The following is a 22,489-nucleotide window of genomic DNA, read 5'->3' as shown; positions in this document are numbered from 1 at the left end:
GTACACCAAGATAAAATGGTCTTCCACTTAAGATTAATAAGTTGCTCTGAGAAACAAGTGAAGAGTATTCACAATACAATTTTAAAATTATTTTAAGCATTGTTAATGCTTTAAAATTCAGCAAAACAGCAGAAAATAATCAGACACTAATATATTAGAATGGAACTTTCCATATGGAGAGAATCCACCTATATGGTGGCTTAAAGCAGCAAAAAAAAGGAAAACCCATTAAAATACACATGCAAGGCGCTAAGTATCTAGACAAAGGACTCTTCTGTATTATTGCCCATTAATCAGAATTAGATCTTTCCAGATACATGTCAGTACATACTCATCCTTAATGTCATATTTTTTAATTAGTTCTTCTGTGTTGGTGTGAGCAAAACGGTAGCTCTCCCTCAATGCACTTGCAACTTTAAGAAAATCGGCCTGCGATGTACTAGAAGGGTCAGCAAAGAAACCTGCAAAATAAGCACGCACATATTAATACTAAAATCAAACTAATTTAACCGTTGAGAAATCAGCATCAGAAACAAATTTCACAATTTTCATTTAGGACTTTCTCTTTACTGTACATTGCATTCCTCTACAAACGTACCAATTTTCAAATTCAGAGTCAGAAAAAATATTCCTGTTTCCAACAAGCTGTAGCTGAAAACAGAAGGCCTGAACATTTGGATGCCAGCTATAATGCAGAAAACATGCACACCTAAACTACACAGATGAAGTTCTTCTAGCTCAATTAAATAACTGAACATATTTTCCATAAAATTATTCTAGTCAGGAATTCCAAAGGGACAAACTTCAATTTGAATGACAATTCCTTTGCCCCTTGGCATCTAAATATTAAACCATCTGGACATGCCCACTTTATTCCAGTGAATTCACTGACTCCACAGCACTATCAAACACCACCATAGTAAAGAATATGCTGCTTTCTACAGCACCTTAAACTTAACTCTTTTTTTAAACTGAATTTTACAGGCAGCTACATACCAATAACTGAAGCATCGGCGTCATTAATAAAACTCTCCAATTCTTCCAGTGTTTTAATTTCAATAGAGCTGGGTCCTGCCTGTTTCTTCAAATGGCTGACAATACCATCTGTACAAATGTATCAGAAAGATAAGTTACTACAGAGAAGTCAGCCTTGCAACTAAGCAGGTGCAATAAGCCTGAAGAATCACCAGACAAAGTACAAACTCAGAACAGTTCATCTTTCACCAAAGAGACAGTATTTTATACAAGGCCACAACAAGTCAAAGGAATGCAAAGTTCTCGAAAAGTCTTGTTACAATTAGAGGAAAAGGCTACAAGTTTTAACTGGTGACATTAGGAGATCAGGATCTGAAGAAAGACGGACAGCAAGAATTGGAGTGATGAGTGCAGGACAGGATATGTATTTGGTTCAGGCACAGATCCAAATGCCAGCTAGATGGCAACAAAAAAAAAATGCCTCAATATGACAAATTTCAAGTCGCACGCCAATAATAATCAACCCAATTCTGAGAATTCTGATTCCGAACAACGTTATGGAGATAGGAAAGTGTAATTTTTTCACGGAGGTTTGAGATCATGCCTCAGTATGGATTGGAATTGAAAGTAATAGTTTGTTTTTAATACAAAGATTGGACTGCAGCTGTTCCAAAATTTGTAGGAAAAGCAGGTGAAGGAAAATTTCAATTGGATGCATCCAAGTATACATGGAAATAAAGGCACCTTCCCCAATTGGGGGGGGGGGGAAGAAGCAAGCATATATGAAAAGACACAAGAATAATTTCCTGAGGAACAGGGATAACCGCATTCAAACAGAATGAGAAGCATGTATTGTAAATGGTTGAACTTCAGTAACAAAGCAAAAATTGTTCCATTCACCTAGTTATCAAATGTAAAGCAAGATAAACTACTTCAGAATTGAGGGAGTACATAGTAATGGAATTAAGGGAACAGAAAGAGGGATTCACAGGCAAAACAACATAGATGGGAGAAGGATGCAAGAACAGGTAGCTGCCTTAGAAATTGAAAGAAATGCCAGTAACAACTTGATATGCAAATCAAGGTTAAAACCAGAGTATATAGTTCCCTATCAAGCACCAGTTCCCAGGCATTATAGAGTCATACCCGCTGTTCTAGGACCATCATAAGACCCAGATTCTTCACCATCACGGAATATCTTCAAAGTTGGATAACCACTAACTCCATACTTGGTACATGTGTTTGAATTTGCAGTGCAGTCAACCTTGGCAGAATCAAAATATAGCACATCAGAATCCATTTATCTGAAATGCTTGAAAATACAAATTCAATATTGCACATAAGTAAAATTCCAAAGATATTTTCCTACTTGGAAAGGATATCTATAGTTTAAGACACAAGATTAAAAGTATGAACATTATATTTAAAATATAATAACTACTCTTCACATTAAGACACTTCCTTAATCAAGTGTCTTTTGATAGTCTCATCCTTAAATTTCTAAACTCACCACCCTACCAGAATAAAAGTTAGTTCTTCATAATAACATTATTCACAAGGAACAATATTCTGTCAGATCTTAAAAAAAAAGCTGGTGTTTTCCCCATCTCGTATCCAAAATGTGACTTCCATTTTCACCAAACCATAATGGTCCTGCAGATTTAGAGCAATAAATTAACATAGCAGTTCTAGTGATGTTCTTGGTCGACTATGCCAGAATTTAACTCTGATATGCATTTTATTAATTTTAGGAGAAAACCAATAGAATTTAAGCATACAGCATATTGATATATTCTAACTTGGTTTTTAAAATGTCTGGTCCTAAACTATATAAACTGTAAAATCAAGCTAATATTACAAAGTACATGCATATTTCAGCCATCATTATTAGTAAATATTGTTTCATAATTAGTGTTTCATTTGAATAACTTTACCATAACTTGGCATAAATCTTTAAGCAGCATGGCACAGTTGTTAAAAACTAACAACATTTCAACACATAATATATCACAATTAGCAATTATTCCGTTCATGCAGAGAGCCTCAGTAACTCACTTTAACTAGAGGAACTTTTCCTTTCAACCTAGTGGCGGCAGTTTCATATTCTGGGGCCAATCGTTTGCAGTGGCCACACCTGCAGAGAGTGAAGGACTTATTAGAACTAGCAGATACCTGACACAATTACTCATTTGCACTATTAGGTTGAATCAAGATTTTCATATATTGTAAGGAAATAGACACAAAAATAACCTGACAATTTTGGTTTTTGTGATGAAAGATTATTGTCCTGAAACGTTGCTGAAGATGTGATGAGCATTTCAAATTTCCTTATGATATCCAATCAAATGACAGCCACATTACCACACTAATTACAGTCCCCAACTGATCTACCATGCTAAAAAATCTTTGGGATAAGCAATTTAAATACAGCAATAAGGAGAGACAATCACATAGTTACAGAGAGAATTCAGAAATTCTATACAGGCTGACGAGAAGTCAGGACCAAAACAGAGTTACTGAAGAAACCAAATAACTTTACAAAACACTGGTTAAGCTGTTAGGTGGAGTGTATGTGAAAACATTGTTGCCATACCAAAGGGGGGTGTAGTTGCATTGGACAGAAAACAGAAGATTCAACAGGATGTTGCCAGGACTCTAGAGAAAAGACGAACTTGACTGCCCCCTAGGGAGGAGGTAGCCAAGGAGTGAACTGATAGTGGGACATAAAATCATAAAAGGCATAGGTATAATAGTCTGAATACTTTTCCAAGATAGTGAAATTTATTTTTAAAAAAAGTCACTGTCTAAAAGACATTTAGGCAGGCACTTACATAAACTGCCAAGTAAATTTATTATTGAAGTACATATATGTCACCATATACGACCATAATATTTATTTTCTTTTGCTCAAACACAATAAATCCAACAACCATAATAGAATCAATGGAAGATTGCATCAACAGGGCAGACAACTAATGAGTAAAAGACCAAATAAAATATCGAGAACACGAGATAAAGTGTTCTTGAGAGTGAATTGATAGGTTGCAAAAACAGTTGTGATGGGGTAAGTGAATTTATCCCCTGTGGTTCAGGAGCCTGATGGTTGAGGGGTAATAAATAAGTATGACTTTGGTAAATGAGATAAAATGGGAAAAGTCAGCCTGGACGTAATAGGCCAAGGGCCTCATTTCTGCGCTACCTCTTGAAGATATGAGGCAGCAGTTCAGATAACTGCACAACTGTTCTACCCTCTGGAAGGTCACTAAAACCATCAAGTTTATGCCAGCACTCAGAGCAATCCCATTATCTACATCCCTGCTGTTGAATCTCTCAGATGGCTCCTCAACCCTGCCTCCTACCCCATTCTCTGACCACCAGTACTGGTGTGATTTTTTATTTGAGAAATTAAAATGCTTTGCGCCTCTTAAAACCAGGAGGATAATAAATCAAGCTGAAGGGAATTTCACAGTTTGTAAAAAATTGCTCCCCCAAGATAACTGAAGTTTAGACAGCCACAAATGAATCAAAATGGGACCTTGAAGAAGCTGTTTATAGAGATAATTATAATATGTAATTCTATTTTGCAACCTATTTGGAAAATTGAAAAGATTAAAAGGAATTAAATATTCCTATTGTATCCAATTGTTTTTTTTCCCACCCTTCAATTATAGACCAAGCTTATTTGGCTTGGAAGACTAAAGGATTACTACGATTTTCTGATTTATTTTTGGATAATTGTTTTGTGTCTTTTGAGCAATTATCTAATAAATATAATTTGCCTAGATCTCATTTTTTTAGATATTTACAGATTAGGAATTTTTTTAATACTGTACTTCCTACTTTTCCAAGCTTTGTGTCTTCAGGCATTTTGAGGAATTTGTTTGAATTAAACCCCTTTCAGAAAGGGCTTATATCAAAATGTTATAATATAATTATGAAGATACATTCAGAGCCCCTTTATAAGACAAAAAATGATTGGGAAAGAGAGCTTAACCTTATTATTCCTATTGAGAATTGGGATAAAATTCTTTAATTAGTTAATACATCATCTATATGTGCCAAACATTCACTAATACAGTTTAAGGTCGTACATAGGGCTCATATGTCCAAGGATAAATTGGCTCATTTTTATTCCTATATAAATCCTATTTGTGATAGATGTCAATCTGAAATAGCATCTTTAACTCATATGTTCTGGTCGTTTCCGCTTTTGAAAAAATATTGGAAAGATATTTTTGATATCATCTCTGCGGTATTGAACATTGATTTACAACCCCATCCTATTACCGCAATTTTTGGTTTACCAATGACGGACTCACTTCATTTATCTTCTTCCGCTTGTCGAATGATTCCATTTCTTACACTAATGGCTAGAAGATCTATTTTGTTGAATTGGAAGGAAATTAATCCTCCTACTGTATTTCATTGGTTTTCTCAAACTATGTTATGTTTAAATTTAGAAAAAATTAGAAGTGGTGTATTTGACACTTCTATTAAATTTGAAAAGATATGGAGACCATTTATTCAATATTTTCATGATGTAATAAGACCCTGTTCCAGGCCTATTTGATTTTCCAGTTTTGATTTCATATATGTCAAGAGGATCGGAGTTGACGACACTGATGATTTTGTATTTTTGTGAGCTATTATAAACAGCCCTTTTTTCCCCTCTTTTTTTTATTTTATTTTTTCTTTTTTTTTCTCTTCTATTAGTTATTAGATTTTTAGATTAGTTTTTTGCATAATGATTTTTTTTCCTTTTTATTCTATATTATGATACACCTAGGTTTGCCTTGTCTATTTGTATATTGTATCATTTATGATATGGGAATACTCATTTATACTGTAATCATTGTTCTTGTAATCTTTTATAGTTAGTTGAAATATGTATGTTTGTAATCCCATTATGTACCAATTTTATTTTGTTGTTATTGATAATAAAAAGATGGAAAAAGAAAAAGGAATTAAAGCTCAAAAGAAAATTAAAATAAATGGGGAGAATATTAAACAAGAGAAGAAAATGAGCAGCTAAAGTTGATCAGCTTGTCTTGCGCTCACATTCCATGTATACATGTTCAGATACTCTGTTAGGCAGAACCTGAACACTAAATTATACAATCACTTTCTGGCAAGCTCTCACTGGGGGCACTGCATAAAATAAGGGCCAACTTCCATCTCAGGCCAACACAATACACTGATCTGGAGCACTTATTTAGTCATTGCTGATACCTAAATAAGTGTTACAAGTAGCAAGGAGGCTGAAAAAGGACATTTTAAAATTATGATTTATTTCTATAAAGTGACCCTTTCCAACTACATAATGCAACCAAAGGAAACAATTTCTTATTGCCTTCACGTATTTGAATTATCTAAGTAGACTTGATTCCCTGCTGCAGTGCAAACTTCTCCAATAGGTGGATGGATGTGATGTATATCAAGCAGCTGCTAAGTCCTGTACAATGTTGTTTCTTGCATTGTTGAAGTTGCACTCATCCAGGCAAGTGGAGAGTATTCCATCATACTTCTGACTCGAGTTTTGCAGATGGTGGACAGGCTTTTCAGAGTTAAGAATTGAGTTCCTTATCTAGTTCATTTTCGGGTCAATAGTAACACCCCCCCCCCTCAAAAATATTGATGGTCCTGATCAGAACATCATTGAATGCAAGAAAATGACAGCTGTATTTTCTCTTGTTGGGTATCATCACAGCCTGGCACTCAGATGGCAAGTACTATTGTGGCATACGTCAGCCCACATCTTGCAGCATTTGGTTGTGGACTGGTTTCAAGACCTTATTATCTACACAAAGTAAGCCATCTATCCAAATCTCCAACTCTCTTATGGGCCAATATCTTATTTTATTTTCCCCTTGACATCAATGAACAATCAGCTTTAATGCTGTAATGTGTTTGGAAGTACTACAGTCTTCCAAAATTTGTGAATGCTTTGGTCCAATTGAAATTTGAGAATCACACACACATTAGCCACATCTTATGACTCATTATTTAATGAAACAGTGCATAGATTAACACAAAGGTACAGAGGTCAGAATACATTTTTACTCCTTCGCCCTACACAATCCTTGGACCACTGCCACATGCTTCATACTAGATAAAGGGCTATACAAGAGACACAGAACAAAAAAATTTCTGTGACACCACAATGGAGAGATCATAGATCAATATTCCCAAACAGGCAAAATATTTTAAATTATCCCATTTCTGGCATAACCAATAAACCAAAATCAAACAGATCAGAGTATAAAATCATAGCTCTTGATTTATCACTCGTCATCATATTTACAGAAATGAGTTATCACCTCAACGACTTGTCCATGTCACATTCATAAACCATCCAATTTCCAATTTAAGACTAATTCACATTCTGAGCAAAAGTAACATTGCATCAATTCAAAACTGTGTAAATTTCAATTACTTGACTCCTGAATTGATTCAATAAAACAGGGGTGAATTCAATAAAATTTTCACAAAATTGTTTCCTGAACACAAATGTTAGTCCAACCTTCAGCAATATGTTCTTTGACCAGAATGCCATCTTGCAGAGAACCTTTTTACTGTTACATGAAAGTCATGTAGAACAGTTATATAAACTATTATGGTGCAGGAAATAGCAACTGAATGGGACTTGTTTTAATTGTAAAAACCAAGATAAATAAATGATATGATGGCTTTCTTAGGATGGATCTGCTGCAGTTTGCCTACCACAATAGGTAAATCCCACTGGCTCTTGGACCGCCTATAAATTTGCCAATGACACAACAGTTGTTGGCAGAATCTCAAATGGTGATGAGGAGACACAAAGAGTGAGATCAGCTGGATGAGTGGTGTCACAAAGGCATTGATTGTCGTCTTCATGAAGCAGAAGGCAAGAGAAGACACACTTAAGGGATCCATAGTAGAGGGTGAACAGTTTCAAGTTCCTGGGTGTCAACATCTCTGAAGTGCTATCCTGGGTCCAACATAAATGATGCAATTACCAAGAAGAGTCTTTAATTAAGAGTGTGGTGACAACCAAATCTTCTTAAGACTAGCAAATTTCTGCAGATGTACTATGAAGTGCATTCTAACATTTCATGACCAACTGGTATGGAGGGAGCTACTGCACAGGATAAGAAAAAGCTGCAGAGGGTTGAAAACTCAAGCCAGCTCCACATACACTAGCCTTCTCCAGCGTAGAGATTGCATTCAAAAGATGTTGCTTCTTACACGAGGCATGCATCACAAAGGACATGCCCTCTTCTCATTGCTACCACCAGAGGAGGTGGCTTGCCGTATTTGTTTCATATATGTTTCTATTGTATATATTTGTTTTGCAGCAGTAGAGTGCAATACTGCAAGAACTATAAATAATAATATATACAACTATTCAAATTGTATGACGCATCAGTAATATTAAACCTGATTCTTGTTAGAGTCAAATAATTTGCAAACACAATTTAATCAAATCAGAATATTGTATACTGCACCTAGAAACTAAGATGGTACTGGTTGGGAGTTTCATTTCAAAACATATCTGTCACCAAGTAAACAGTGACGTAAATGACTCTCGGTGTGGCTGTGGAAGCAGAAACATTTGATTTTTATAATATTATAAATATTTTTAGTAAGTCTTATTTTGAGGAATACTGAAAATTATCATGCACAGGACCATTTCTCTGTTTTCCATTAGAGTTTACTATTTCATGACCAGGTCTGCTGCAGATGAATAGGGGCTGATTGAGACTAACCTTTATCAAAATCTAGGTGGTAGTATGTGCTAAGAGAATGACGCAATTTAAAAAAATTGTGGAAATAGGCTAAGTAAGCACAATGCAGCTAAAGTATAACTGCAAAAAAAAAGCATGCAACTAAAAAAAAATCCAACAGTAGATTACAAGGCTGTGTGTTCAGAAGAATCTAATGTCTTCATCCAAAAATCACCAAAATATGAATATAGGGAAAACAAATGGTATACTGCCTTTCCTGGAAAAAGGTAACTGAATATGAGAAATGTACCAATAAAGAGTTTCTGTAAAAATGTGTACAAATTGCTACACCCCACCAGAAGAAATTGTTACCAGATTCTGCCTCTGGGTCATTAAAGAGTAATAGAACACAAATTGAATCAAGTTGAACTTGTTTATTCTGTCCCTACAAAGAAATCATAAACAGAAAAGAACGACAAGTTTTCACTGTTGTAATCCTATCCATAAGGCAAATGGTGCCCCTTAAGAGTGGTTTTTCAAGAGCAAAGACTACAGTCTACTGAATTGAAGTCAATCTGCTGTTTTTGTCCAGGTCATGCCATTTACAAGTAGATCTGCATTCTGCATTGCTGAATTCACCATTTGTCCTGGTTGCCTACCCATGAACCAGAGTAATACCACATTTATATCTGTTACCATCTCATGATATAATCTATATTAATATTACACAAGAAAGGGGATAAATGATTAGCGAGCACCATTTGATAAATTTCTTCGGTGTCTCATGGTTTTCTACCGTACTGACGGAAATGTAGCTAGGTCGGTGTCCCGGAGGTTGCACAGAAGCCCAGAACAGAACCACACCACCATTTACCCTCAGCATCTACACCCGCGACTGGCGGAGGAACGACGAGCCAATGAGAGCTGGCCACCGATTCCCTGAGAACCAATCAGCACCCGCCACGAGAGGTGCGTTCATCATTTCCGCTGTCAATGCGGCGGCAACACGACAGAACGCCGCAGCCGGGCACGCTGGGTATTGTAGTTTCATCCGGTATGGACAACCTAAAACCCACCAGCAGATGAACTACAAGTCCCGAAAACCTCTACCCGCACACCGCAGAAAACCAACACACCCACCCGTTGCATGGATGTGATCTACTAACCGGGCTCCAAATTAACGCACCCTTTTTTTCCCCACGCGGTAACTACATCCCCTGAGGTAAATTGAGTGGCACTCCAACACAAAACGCGTCACAGCGAATTCAGCGGCAACACAACAGAGACCCCCAATCTGAGGGGGGCGGGGGGTGAAGAGGAAATGGGGGCAACCTCCAGGAGTCTGACACCTTTCAGTTTCGGACTCGTCAGGTAAAGGCTTCACCGGAGGGAAAGCAGCACAGGAGTGTCCGGGGGCTACCACACCCTGGAGACTCACCAGGGAGCGAAGAATTCGACCAGGGCCAAGTCGTAGTCGTCGATCTGATCCTCGAAGTCGTCGTCCGTCAGCTCGATCACGTCGCTGGCGAGCGACGCGCCGACAGTGCAGGCAAGGAGCAGAAAGCGGATCATGGCTGCGGCTTCGTATGAGCTCACTCCTCGGTACCGCTTCTCGACACGGCCACCAGCCCTCTACTTCCCCGAGTGATGGCAAAGTGAAAGAGCAATTGAGGAGACGGAAGCACCCGGAGTCGGCGTGTGGCGCCTCGCAATTGGACGGTTTGCGCTCACGTGGAGGATACCCCGCCAATCATATGTGTCGAAGCAGAGCCGCACAACTTCCGATCTGGACCAATAGCATCATAGCCCGGGAGTCTGCGCAGTACGATTTGAGGGTAAAGCTGCTCTGTCATTCTGTTAACGTGATGTTCAAGCTGTCTGCCCCGGAGTGACATTGCATCAGTGAAAGTATTGAGAAAGACTTTGGCTAGTTATTTTTTTCAATAGCGGCGGAACAAAAACTATCTCACTTTCACAAAGCATATGCCCACGTGGAGCCCTATAAATAAGATTCCATAATAATAAATCCCACCCTGTTACTTCACTGGTACATTAAAGCATGTTGTACGTATGCATTTTTACGGCAAACGACAATATAAATGTTAAGTGGGTTAATTAATTATGTACCCTGAGAAAGGATCCTAAATAAAAACAGGTACTGAATTTACATTCTTTCCCACCCACTGAATTTTAATCAACATAAAATTAACCTAAACAGAGAAAATAAACATTCATGTTTTCTCAACAGACAAACAGACACACTTTATTGATTCCGAGCGAAATTGGGTTTCGTTACAGTCGCACCAACCAAGAATAGTGTAGAGATATAGCAATATAAAACCCTAAGTAATTAAGTAATGATAATAAGTAAATTACGACAAGTGGAAGTAATTCCAGGATCAGCCTATTGGCTCAGGGTGTCTGACACTCCTAGGAAGGAGTTGTAAAGTTTGATGGCCACAGGCAGGAATGACTTCCTATGACGCTCAGTGTTGCATCACGGTGGAATGAGTCTCTGGCTGAATGTACTCCTATGCCTAACCAGTACATTATGGAGTGGATGGGAGACATTGTCCAAGATGGCATGCAACTTGGACAGCATCCTCTTTTCAGACACCACCGTCAGAGAGTCCAGTTCCACCCCCACAACATCACTGGCCTTACGAATGAGTTTGTTGATTCTGTTGGTGTCTGCTACCCTCAGCCTGCTGCCCCAGCACACAACAGCAAACATGATAGCACTGGCCACCACAGACTCGTAGAACACCCTCAGCATCGTCCGGCAGATGTTGAAGGACCTCAGTCTTCTCAGGAAGTAGAGACGGCTCTGACCCTTCTTGTAGACAGCCTCAGTGTTCTTTGACCAGTCCAGTTTATTGTCAATTTGTATCCCCAGGTATTTGTAATCCTCCACCATGTCCACACTAACCCATTGGATGGAAACAGGGGTCAAAGACAAATTATTACATAAACTAGAAAGCTGAAAAAAGCACAATCTTTTGGACCTCTCAGCAAAGGAATATGTGAACTTGGAAGGAAAGTAGGCCTTGGAGCTTGCTCTATCATTCATTATCATGGCTGATACTATGTAGTTTATTTAGAGATGTCTGTAGGGCAGAACATTCCAAAGGTTCGCCATCTGTGAGTGAAGAAATTTCTCCTCATTTATTCATAAAGCAGTGCAGGAACAGTCTATATGCCCCACAATGTTGTTTTGAACTAACTAAGAGACTCTTAAACACCTCTATTGCATCTCTCACCACCACATCTGCCACCAGATTCTAGCCAACACCACTTACTGCACAAAACCAATGAGCTTTCCTCCTTCAACTGCTTGCCCTCATGTATCAGACATTTAAATCCTAGGACTATCTGCCTATGCCTCTTGTAATCTTATAAACTTATATCGGGTTTTCTATCAGCTTCCACCATTCCAGAGAAAACAAGTCAAGTTTGCCCAACCTTGTCTTAAAGCAATTGCCCTCTAATCCAAATGGCATCTTGGTAAACCTCTTCTGCACCCTGTTTGAAACCTCAACATCCTTCCTGTTATGCAGTGACCGTAATGGAATGTAATATATTCTAGAGGTGGCCCAACCAGAGTTTCATAAAGCTTCTATAACTTTCTGATCTTTGAGTTCCATACTTTGACTAATAAATGCAAGTAAGTCATACACCTTCTGAACCACCCTATCAACTTTCATGGAGCTAAGGACCTGGACGGTAAGATCCCTCTTCATCAGCACCGTTAAGAGTCCTGCCCTTAATCATATATTGTTCCTTTACATTTGATCTCCCAAACAGCAGCACCTCATATTTAGCTTAATTAAACTCTATCTGCCATTACCTCACCCATATCCACAACTGATATATATCCCACTATGACTCTACTTCAAACCAGAACAATGGGAGGTTGAAAATGTGCTTGAACACTCGGGCCAGTTGATTGGCAGGGGTTTTCAATACCTGGCCAAGTACACCATTGGGGCCCGTAGCCCTCTTCATGGATGTTCTGACATGAACTTCCAAGACAAAGGTCACAGGGTCATTGGATGCTGTGTGGATTCACCCAGGTGTAACATTATTCTGCCTTTCAAATTGTGCATAAAACCGTCAATTCTCAATACCCAATTTATTAAATGAGATTACCTCCATTTCTAGGTGATCAAGCCTGATTGATTGACATCCTATCTAGGACCATATCAAACTCCTTCTAAAAATCCAAAGCAGGTGGCAGTACTTGCTTGGGAGAAATCATTTACTAATTCAGGGAGAAACCCATACTGTAACTTTTCTTTGTTTGAAATTTTACTGTACGTTGCATTTACGTAATCCAGAGGTGCTGAAAACTGGGACTACTAGTCACTACACTGTATCTCATTTATAAAGAGACACAGGCCATAAGCTATGAGATATAAACACAAACAAAGGAAGTGTATCAATTCATGATATTATTATTAAAAACCTGCTAAACATAAGACAATGAGACATAACAGCAGAATTGGGTCATCTGGCCCATCAAGTTTGCTCCGCCATTTCATCACGGCTGATCCATTTCCCTCCTCTGCCCCAATCTCCTGCCTTCTCCTCATATCCCTTTATGACCTGACTAGTCAATAATCTTTCTTTATCAATCTTTTTTATTAAGTTTCAAATAGATAAACATAACAATGATAGTAATACAAAGAGATCGGGATTACATTAATAACAGTTAAACAGACTCCGAGTAACATGTGTAATCTAAGCCTCCCAATCTCTTAGTAAGTAAACATGAGAAAGATTCAAAGAAAAAAGATTTTTACAAGAGAAAAAAATTCCCCTAAACTAACAAAAAAAAACAGAATAAAAACAAAACAAAACCTGGGCTGCCTTGTTTCATCGGTTAAAATCGTTATTTGTCATTAACTCCATTCCTCAACACACAAACAAAAAGTTATTGAGAAGCACTCGGAAAAGGTCAGCTTCCATCATACAAAAATGTTGAATAAATGGTCTCCAAGTTTCTTCAAATTTATTGGAAGTGTTGATAGTGCCACTCCTAATTTTTTCCAAGTTTAAACATATTATAGTTTGGGAAAACCATTGAAATGTAGTAGTGGGATTAGAATCTTTCCATTTAAATAAAATAGATCTTCTGGCTATTAATGTAGCAAATGCAATCAAACGGCAAGCTGAATGGGATAATTGACAAGAGTCCATCACTGGTAATCCAAAAATTGCAGTAATAGGATGAGGTTGTAAATCAATATGCAAAACTGCTGAAATAATATCAAAAATATCTTTCCAATATTTTTTTGAAAGGGGACAAGACCAGAACATATGTGTCAAGGAAGCAACCTCACACTTACATCTGTCACAGACAGGATTTATATGGCAATAAAAATGAGCTAACTTATCCTTGGACATATGGGCCTTATGAACCACATTAAATTATATCAAAGCATGTCTAGCACACATTGGAGAAGTGTTAACTAGTTGGAGAATTTTCTTCCATTCTCTTTAGGTAAAGATACCTGAAGTTCTCTTTCCCATTTATTCTTAATTTTAACAGATGTACCTAGACATATTTTTGTAATCAGATCATAAATTATTGCTATTAATCTCTTCTGATAGGGGTATAAACCTAAAAAATTTTCTGTAATTTCAGTTTGATGTGATACCAGAAAAGTAGGTGACATAATATTCAAAACGTTTCTAATCTGTAAATATCTGAAAAAATGTGATCTAGGCAAACTATATTTATTAGACAACTGTTCAAAAGACGTAAGACAGTTATCCATGAATAAGTCATGAAAACATGTTATTCCCTTTGTTCTCCATACAAGAAAAGCTTGATCAATTCTGGAAGGTTGGAAGAAAAAATTAGATACAATAGGACTTGATAGGATAAATTTATTCAATCCAAGAAATTTATGAAATTGAAACCACATTCATATTGTATGTTTAGTTATTGGATTATTGGACTGGTCAAGAATCTATCAACCTCTAACTTAAACATACCAAATGACTTGGCCTCCACAGCCACCTGTGGCAACATCTTCTGCAGATTCACCTCTCTGGCTTAAGAAATTACTCCTCTCCTTTCTAAATAGACATCCCTCTATTTTGAGGCTGTGTCCTCTGGTCTTTGAAATTCCCACCATTGGGAGCATCCTCTCCCCTTCCACTCTATTGAGGCCTTTCAATATTTGATAGGTTTCAATGAAGTCCCCCTCTCATTCTTCTGATTTTCAGTGAGTATAGGCCCAGAGCCATCAAACACTCCTCAAGTGACAAGCCTTTGAATCCCAGAAACATTTTCATGAACCTCCTTTGTACCCTCTCCAATGTCAGCACATCCTTTCTTTGATAAGTGGCCCAAAACTGCTCACAATACTCCAAATGAGGCCTCACCAGTGTTACATAAAGCCTCAACATTACATCCTTGCTTTTATATTCTTCTCCTCTCGAAACGAATGCTGTACCATATTTGCCTTCATCACCACCAACTCAACTTGGAAATTTACCATTACAGAAGCATACATGAGGACTCCCATGTCCCTTTGCACCTCAGATGTATGATTTTTTTCTCCATTGAGTCTACTCTTTTACTTCTACCAAACTGGATGACCATACAATTTCTGACACTGTATTCCATCTGCCACTTCCTTGCCCATTCTCCTAATTTGTCTAAGTCCTTTTGTAGTCTCTCTGCTTCCTCAAAACTAGCCCTCCCTCCACCTATCTTCACATCATCTACGAACTTGGCCACCAAGCCATCAATTCCATCATCCAAATCATTAACCTATAATGTAAAAAGAATTGGTTCCAACACAGACTAGTCACTGGCAGCCAGCCCCTTTTCTTTCTACTATGGCCTTCTGTCTCTTTCACCAATCAACTTCCCAGCTCTTTACTTTATCCCTCCCACTTCAGGTTTCACCCATCACCTGGTGTTTCTCCCTTCTCTCCCCCCACCTTTTAAATCCACTCCTCAGCTTTTCTTCTCCAAATAGTTTTGGCCCGAAATGTCGACTTAACTTTTTTACATAGATGCTGCCTGGCCTGCTGAGTTCTTCCAGCATTTTGTGTGTGTTGTTGAAAAGCCATCTTGTAGGCATTCTAGAAACCCCTCCTTTCTGGATCCAGCTCCAACCTGATTTTCACAACCTACCTGCATATTAAATTCTCCAGGACTATCGAAACATTGGCCTTTTGACATGCATTTTCTATCTTCGAATGTAATTTGTAGACCATATCCTTACTACTGTTTGGGGGTCCCATCAGGCTGTTACTTCCCTTGCAGTTCCTTTGCTCTACCCATAACAAGTCTGCACCTTCCGATCCTATGTGACCTCTTTCTTATGATTTGATTTCAATTTTTATTAAAAGCCACCCTACACCCTCTGCCTACCTGCCAGTAATTTTGATACTGTGTGTATCCTTGCATGTTAAGCTCCCAGCTATAATTTTCATTCAGTCACGATTCAGTGATGCTCATATCATACATGCCAATCTGTATCTGCTACAAGTTCAGTTACCTTATTCCATATACTGCATGCATTCAAATATTTCAACTTCAGTCCTGTATTCACCATTTTTGATTTATTCCCCCTTTTACATTGCAACTTATACCGTTGACCGCAATTTTGCCCTATCACATGCCTCTCCTTGCTTGTAGTCTCTCTGCACATGGCCTTTGTTTGTAAACCAACTACCCATATTCAGCAATATCACTCCAGTTCCCATCCCCCTGCCAAATTAGTTTAAACCCTCCCGAATAGCTCTGGCAACTCTGCCCATAAAGATATTGGTTGTCCTCAGGTTCTGGTGTAACCCATCCCTTTTGTACAAGTCATACCTTCCCAGAAGAGATCCCTATTCTAACCCTTGCTAGTGCATGGCATGCCAACAATCCAGAGATTACTACCCTGGAGGTCCTGCTTTTCTACCTAGCTCCCTAATATCTTTCAGGACCTCCTCACCTTCCCTACCTATGTCATTGGTGCCAATAGGTACCAAAACGTCTGGCTGCTCCCTCTCCCCCTTGAGAATGCTGTGGGCCTGATCTGAGACATCCCTGATCCTGGCACGAGAGGCAACATAACATCCGGGTATCTCTATCGTGCCCACAGAATCTCATCTCTTTTCTGACTATAGAATCTCCCATCACCACTGCAGTCTTCATTGCCTCTGTTCGCTTCAGAGCCACATGCCAGACTTAATGTCAGAGACCCAGTCCCCTTCAACAGTATCCAAAGTTATTGAGAGGATTAGCCACAGGGGTACTCTGCACTGGCTACCCATTTCCCTTCCTTCTCCTGACAGTCACCCAGGTTACCTGCCTCCAGCAACCTAGGGGTGACGACCTCCCCGTAGCTCCTGTCTGTCACTTTCTCAGGCTCCCCTATGACCTGAAGTTTATCGAGCTGCAGCTCCAGTTCCTCAACACATTCTCTAAGGAGCATCTGAAGCAGGTGTGGATATCTGGGAGGCTGGAGAGCCCCCAAAATTCCCACATCTCACTCTGCCCCTGGAGCCATTCTCACTGCACTAACCTTGCCCAAACAGACAAGGAATGAAAAAATAAAGAGGAAGAAGAAACTTACCGCATACTTACCTCGCCCCAGCCTGATCTGGCATTTAAAAGGTTGGTGGACGCTTGGATATTGAGGAAATGGAGAGATATGGATCATGTACATATTTAGTTTAATTTGGCATCATGTTCAGCACATACCTTGTGGTCTGAAGTCCTGGTCCTGTGCAGTATTATGTTCAATGTGCTTCCATTTGTAGTGTCTACAATCATATTTATTTGTGGGAGGAAACCAGAAGACCCAGAGAAAACCCACACCTTCCACAGGGAGGATGTACTGTGACTCCTTGCGGTATGCCGCCGGAATTGAACTCCGAAGTACACAGGGCTTCAAGCAAGTGCTTTGCTGCTGAGATGCCAAAAAAATGCAGTGTGGGTAAACAAGAAGGTGCAAGATCATAACATGGTAGTTTGTGAATAATGAATCCATCAAGAATCCGTCTTATCATACTAGGGAGCCATTTAATAGTCATATGACAGTGGAGTAGAAACCAGAGCAACAAACACAAAATGCTGGAGTAACTCAGCAGGTCAGGCAGCATCCACGGAGAGGAATGAACAGCTAATGTCTCAGGCTGAGGCCAATTAGAAATACCCTTGGGCCTGTGCTACATGCTTTGAGGCTAATGTGTCTACCCTCCTGGAGGAGGGAAGAAGAGAAAGTGGCTGGGCTGGGTGGGGTCTTTGATCATGCTGGCCACTTTACTGATGTAGTGAGAAGGATAGCCAGAGTCCATGGAGGGGAGGTTGGTTGACATGGCATGCTGAGCTGTGTTTGTGATTCTGCAGTTTCTTACAGTCACGTGCAGAGCCGTTGCTTTACCAAGTCATTCTGCATCCAGATAGGATGTTTTCTGTGGTTCATCGATAAAAACTGAAAAGGGTCAATGGTTGCATGCTAAAGTTTTTTAGCCTTCTGAGGAAGTAGAAACATTGTGAGTTTTCCTGATGTGATTGAAGCACAACAAGCTATCAGTGATGTTCACTCCTAGGATCCCTCTCAGTCTCCTGTTCCTGAAGTCACTGATCAGCCCTTTTGTCTTGGCTGAGGTCATGATACAATATTACTAAACTCTCTATCTCTTTCCTATACTCTGAATCATCATCTTCTGTAAACCGGTTGGTGGAGTTCAAGTGGAATCTGGCCATGCAGTCATGTGTGCACAGGGAGTGGGGTAGGGGGCTGAGGATGCAGCCTTGTGCAGCATCAGAGTTTAGGAAAATCATGGCAGGGGAGTTCTCCCTATTGTTACTGATTTAAAGGCAATGTCCTCGAGCCCAGACATAAACTCAGTCCCTCTTCTTGTCAGCTGTCTGAGGCTGACAAGTTTGAGAATCTTCTCAGTGTATTTAACCCCAAGATGTGATTCTGAGCACCTACCCACGCTATCAGTCTCAGACTTCATTAACTTGACATACATCACACTTAATTACTTTCCAGTGCTGAAATACTATTTACCTCTTAATTACTCAAGAGTTGACTCCTCAAGGGCTCCCCGAGGAGATTTTCACTTCCCACCTGAAATAAATCTGATCTTGACAACTCATGTCTTCAGTTTTACCATTCACCTACTCTACCTGAGTTTACAGATGCATGGTTTTTGTAGGATAATGTAATAGGTGGAAACATATGCATAACTCACAGTCGCCAACATCGAGTTGAGGTTCACTTTGAGAGGCTGGTCTGATGCGATGACATAATGATGTGAAGTTTTTTACTGAGCTTTATGTTCTGCGTTGGGTTGACAATAAAGTAATTTGCTACAGTTTCCCTTTAACTTAAAATGCCTCTGCCATTGTATTTATGAAAATGTACATTTTAACTGGATTGGCAATACCTACATTTGAAATTTCTCATTCTTGTTTACACATCTTTCCCTTCTTTTATAACTTCCTCCAGTCAAGCAGGCATCTCCACTTCTGGCATTTTGCACGAGCCCAGGTTTTAATCACTCCCTGATGGCTATCACTTTAATTTCTTTGTTTTGAATCCTCTTCATTAACTTCCGTTCATTTGCTTTGTCTTCAAAGGCTTTTGACTGTCTGTCATAAAATAGGTTGATGTCGAATTTCATTTACTGAGCTCTGAAGTGTCTTCAGACATAATGTTACTAGTGAGTTATAAATGGTAGTTATTATTATTTTAGTTTTGTTTGACTAATTAGACAGGTGCATTCATCCTGCCACCATTACTTCACCACACGATCAAAATTAAGAACTGTTAGTTTGTTAATTGTAATGATAACTACTTTGAAAAAGAAGATGTTATGAACCCTGTAACTGGGTCACTTACCAGCAAAGATAGAGAGGTCCATTGAAGTCTGATGGTACTATCTTTAACAGTATTTATTGATAAAAATACACAAAATAATATCAATGCAACCAGACAGCCAATATACGTTGTCAATACCAAATCTAAACACGCGGGTATAATAATAATCAATAAGAAATAGCTCTATCGTTGTCTAGGGGATAATGTATTGTCCGATGGAAATATAAAAGTCACTATTAGTTCATTTACGCTGCAGCGTTTTGGTTTGAGAGAAAGACGGGTTTAAAATTTGCCCAGTCCTTTTATGATATTAATCCTTCGAGTCATTGGGAGTTGGTTTCCCCGTTATTAGCTAAAAGCCGTTTTTCTGTGGTAAAAGCCACCGGTTTCCAGGGCAAAATGGAACTGAACGCACGTGGCCTCCCCACCGGCTTCCGCTATTACGGGATCGCTAGCGTTTCTTCTGGTGTGTCTGAGGGGCAGTCCCCACAGACCCTCTTTTATCCTGACTCACAGGGTCTCAGATGTCAATCAGGTTGGGGGTGATGCAATTCCTCCCTCAACCAGCCCACTTTGCCTGCGGGCTTCCATGTAGCACAGTATTGCAATACACAAGTTCGTCTTCAAGAGACAATGGCCGTGTCCCGTAGCTTTATATTGCCGGGGAACGAGACATTCTGCACGTCTCTCTCTCATTTCCTGGGTCTCCTGACCCAAATCAATAGTGATCTTGCGATTCTCACAAAGGAGGGGGCTACCCTGCACCCTTCGGCCCCTCAGAGCTGTGGTACATTCATCACAAAGAGAAAAATAAAACTGGGAGACTAGGAGACCATTTCACTGAACACCTATGCTCTGTCCACCAGAGAAAGCAGGATCTCACAATGGCCATACATTTTAATTCCACGTCCCATTCCCATTCTGATATGTCTATCCATGGCCTCCTCGACTTTCAAGATGAAGCCACACTCAGGTTGGAGGAACAACACCTTATATTTAGTCTAAGTAGCCTCCAACCTGATAGCATGAACATTGATTTCTCTAACTTCCGTTAATGCCCCCTCCCCTTCTTACCCATCTCTTATTTAATTATTAACTTATTTATTTATTGATTCCCTCTTTTCTCTTTTCTGTCTTTTTTCTCTCTCTGACCCTCTCACAAATACTCCTTGCCTGCTCTCCATCTCCCTCTGGTGCTCCCCTCCCCCTTTGTTTCTCCTTAGGTCTCCCGGCCCATGATCCTTTCCCTCTCCAGCTATGTATCCCTTTTGGCAATCACCTTTCCAGCTCTTAGCTTCTTTGTCCTCCCCCTCCGGTCTTCTCCTATCATTTCAGATCTCCCCCTTCCCCTCCCACTTTCAAATCTCTTACTATCTCTTCTTTCAGTTAGTTCTGATGAAGGGTCTCGGCCCGAAATGTCGACTGTACTTCTTCCTATAGATGCTGCCTGGCCTGCTGTGCTCCACCAGCATTTTGTTTGTGTTGCTTGAATTTCCAGCATCTGCAGATTTCCTCGTGTTTGCAAAGAAAATAACAGCTCAGGTGTGCCAACCTGCGCATCTCAGATACATATGCCCCAATATGTAGAACTCATTTGCTTGAACTATGTAATCAGTTGTTGATTTGACCAAGGTTCATGAAGCAGACCAACATAAACAGCACAAACCTCTATAGACAGATTTGCAAGTCAATCACAAAACACAGACAGTTCTTTTATTGACTGTGAAGGGCACAGCTTCCAACACCCATGGCAGATTTATGTCAGATCTCATTTCAATGCTCCATTGTATCATGTGGGTCATTGAATCATCATTTGCTGGATTCAGTAATTTGATCAACTCCTTTTTAACCATTAACAGAAGACAGCACACTACTTTCACTATATTGTGAATTATTCTGACTGGTGGTAAATGTGGTTCATGTTTATACAGTACCTACCGTGGATGTGGTGCAACTGAAAAATAAGTAGTCACTCATATATTCAAAATTTAACTAAACAGCAAAGTGTCAATTCAAGTGCTTGCCTGTTAACTGTAAAAGTGTCTTCAAGTTTTAAAGTAGTAATTTCATCAATATTATTTGAAAAGTTGAAGTAGCTTCAATGCAGCTGTTTGAAGAAAAGGGTTTATAAACCACATATTTACTAATGCAATCCGGACTTTTTACCACAAACTGAAAGCATACATGTTCTACTTCCAGACGACCTACATTACTAGCTATTTAGTAGATCATAGTATGTGCTGGAGCATTATTTAGTCCAGTTCACCAAGGTTATAGCTTCCTCATTTTCTGTACAATTTCCCCACTTAATTGGTCCAATAAACAAAGTAAAAAGAAAGATAGCAAAAAACAAAAATATCCAAGAAATTATTTGTTAAATATTTGGTGACAATAAGCATGAAATGTCAATATAACCAAACATTAAATTAAATAGCTTACATTTCCATAGCAAAACTGCTGTTTCTACATTTCCCCAAAACCCTTGCTACATGAATCCCAGATTTATTGCATCTTTGCCAAAAACATTTGCATAATTTCTCCCTATAACAGAGGGCATGTTAAAGACTAAGCTAGTATAAATTTTTTGTTCAGTGTTTATTACCCAGAAATGATGCTGAAAGTTGCAAAGCAATTTCTGCAGATGTTTGACATCGGATCTTAAAACAGGAAATACGGCAGATGCACCACAATGACCACAAGTTTGTCATTGGGTTTGGAGACTTGCGTGCCTCAGTGATCTGGAGAGCTGTGTTGGCTGGAATCAGGGCTTCATGCTTTGGCGTTTGATAGGGTCACCCACGGCAAATAGGTCAAAACGTAGAGGCCAGACTAAGAGTGGTCCACTGGTCCTCTAGGTTTGGGGACTCAGCTCAGCACTAACAATTCTGACTGGCAAAACAAAATTGCTATGGAAACAGCAATGAATAATCCTCTACATCTATGTGTGACAGCACTCCTGAGTCT

At 39.3% G+C, this 22,489-nt stretch overlaps 2 protein-coding genes across 2 annotated transcripts in view; one reads left to right on the top strand and one right to left on the bottom strand.

Annotated features, from left to right (window-relative positions):
• Nucleotides 1-10,365, bottom strand: part of pdia3 (protein disulfide isomerase family A, member 3) — a 30,226-nt gene extending 19,861 nt beyond the window's left edge. The window contains exons 1-5 of the mRNA XM_059952719.1: nucleotides 10,117-10,365; nucleotides 3,031-3,109; nucleotides 2,122-2,239; nucleotides 997-1,104; nucleotides 332-461 (exon numbers count right to left, since the gene is read on the bottom strand). Coding sequence (XP_059808702.1) covers nucleotides 332-461; nucleotides 997-1,104; nucleotides 2,122-2,239; nucleotides 3,031-3,109; nucleotides 10,117-10,250 — 569 coding nt within the window. The 5' untranslated portion in view covers nucleotides 10,251-10,365. The remainder of the gene's footprint in view (nucleotides 1-331; nucleotides 462-996; nucleotides 1,105-2,121; nucleotides 2,240-3,030; nucleotides 3,110-10,116) is intronic.
• Nucleotides 10,366-10,431: 66 nt separating this feature from the next.
• LOC132382314 (cation channel sperm-associated protein 2-like) overlaps nucleotides 10,432-22,489 on the top strand; it is a 61,018-nt gene continuing 48,960 nt past the window's right edge. The window contains exon 1 of the mRNA XM_059952448.1: nucleotides 10,432-10,513. The gene's annotated coding sequence lies outside the window, so the exon portion shown is untranslated. The remainder of the gene's footprint in view (nucleotides 10,514-22,489) is intronic.

This window comes from Hypanus sabinus, chromosome 28 (assembly GCF_030144855.1).
Source record: "Hypanus sabinus isolate sHypSab1 chromosome 28, sHypSab1.hap1, whole genome shotgun sequence".
In the NCBI taxonomy this organism is placed as follows: Eukaryota; Metazoa; Chordata; class Chondrichthyes; order Myliobatiformes; family Dasyatidae; genus Hypanus; species Hypanus sabinus.
The sequence above is the reverse complement of the archived record's forward strand: the minus strand, read 5'-3'. Positions and strand labels throughout refer to the sequence as shown.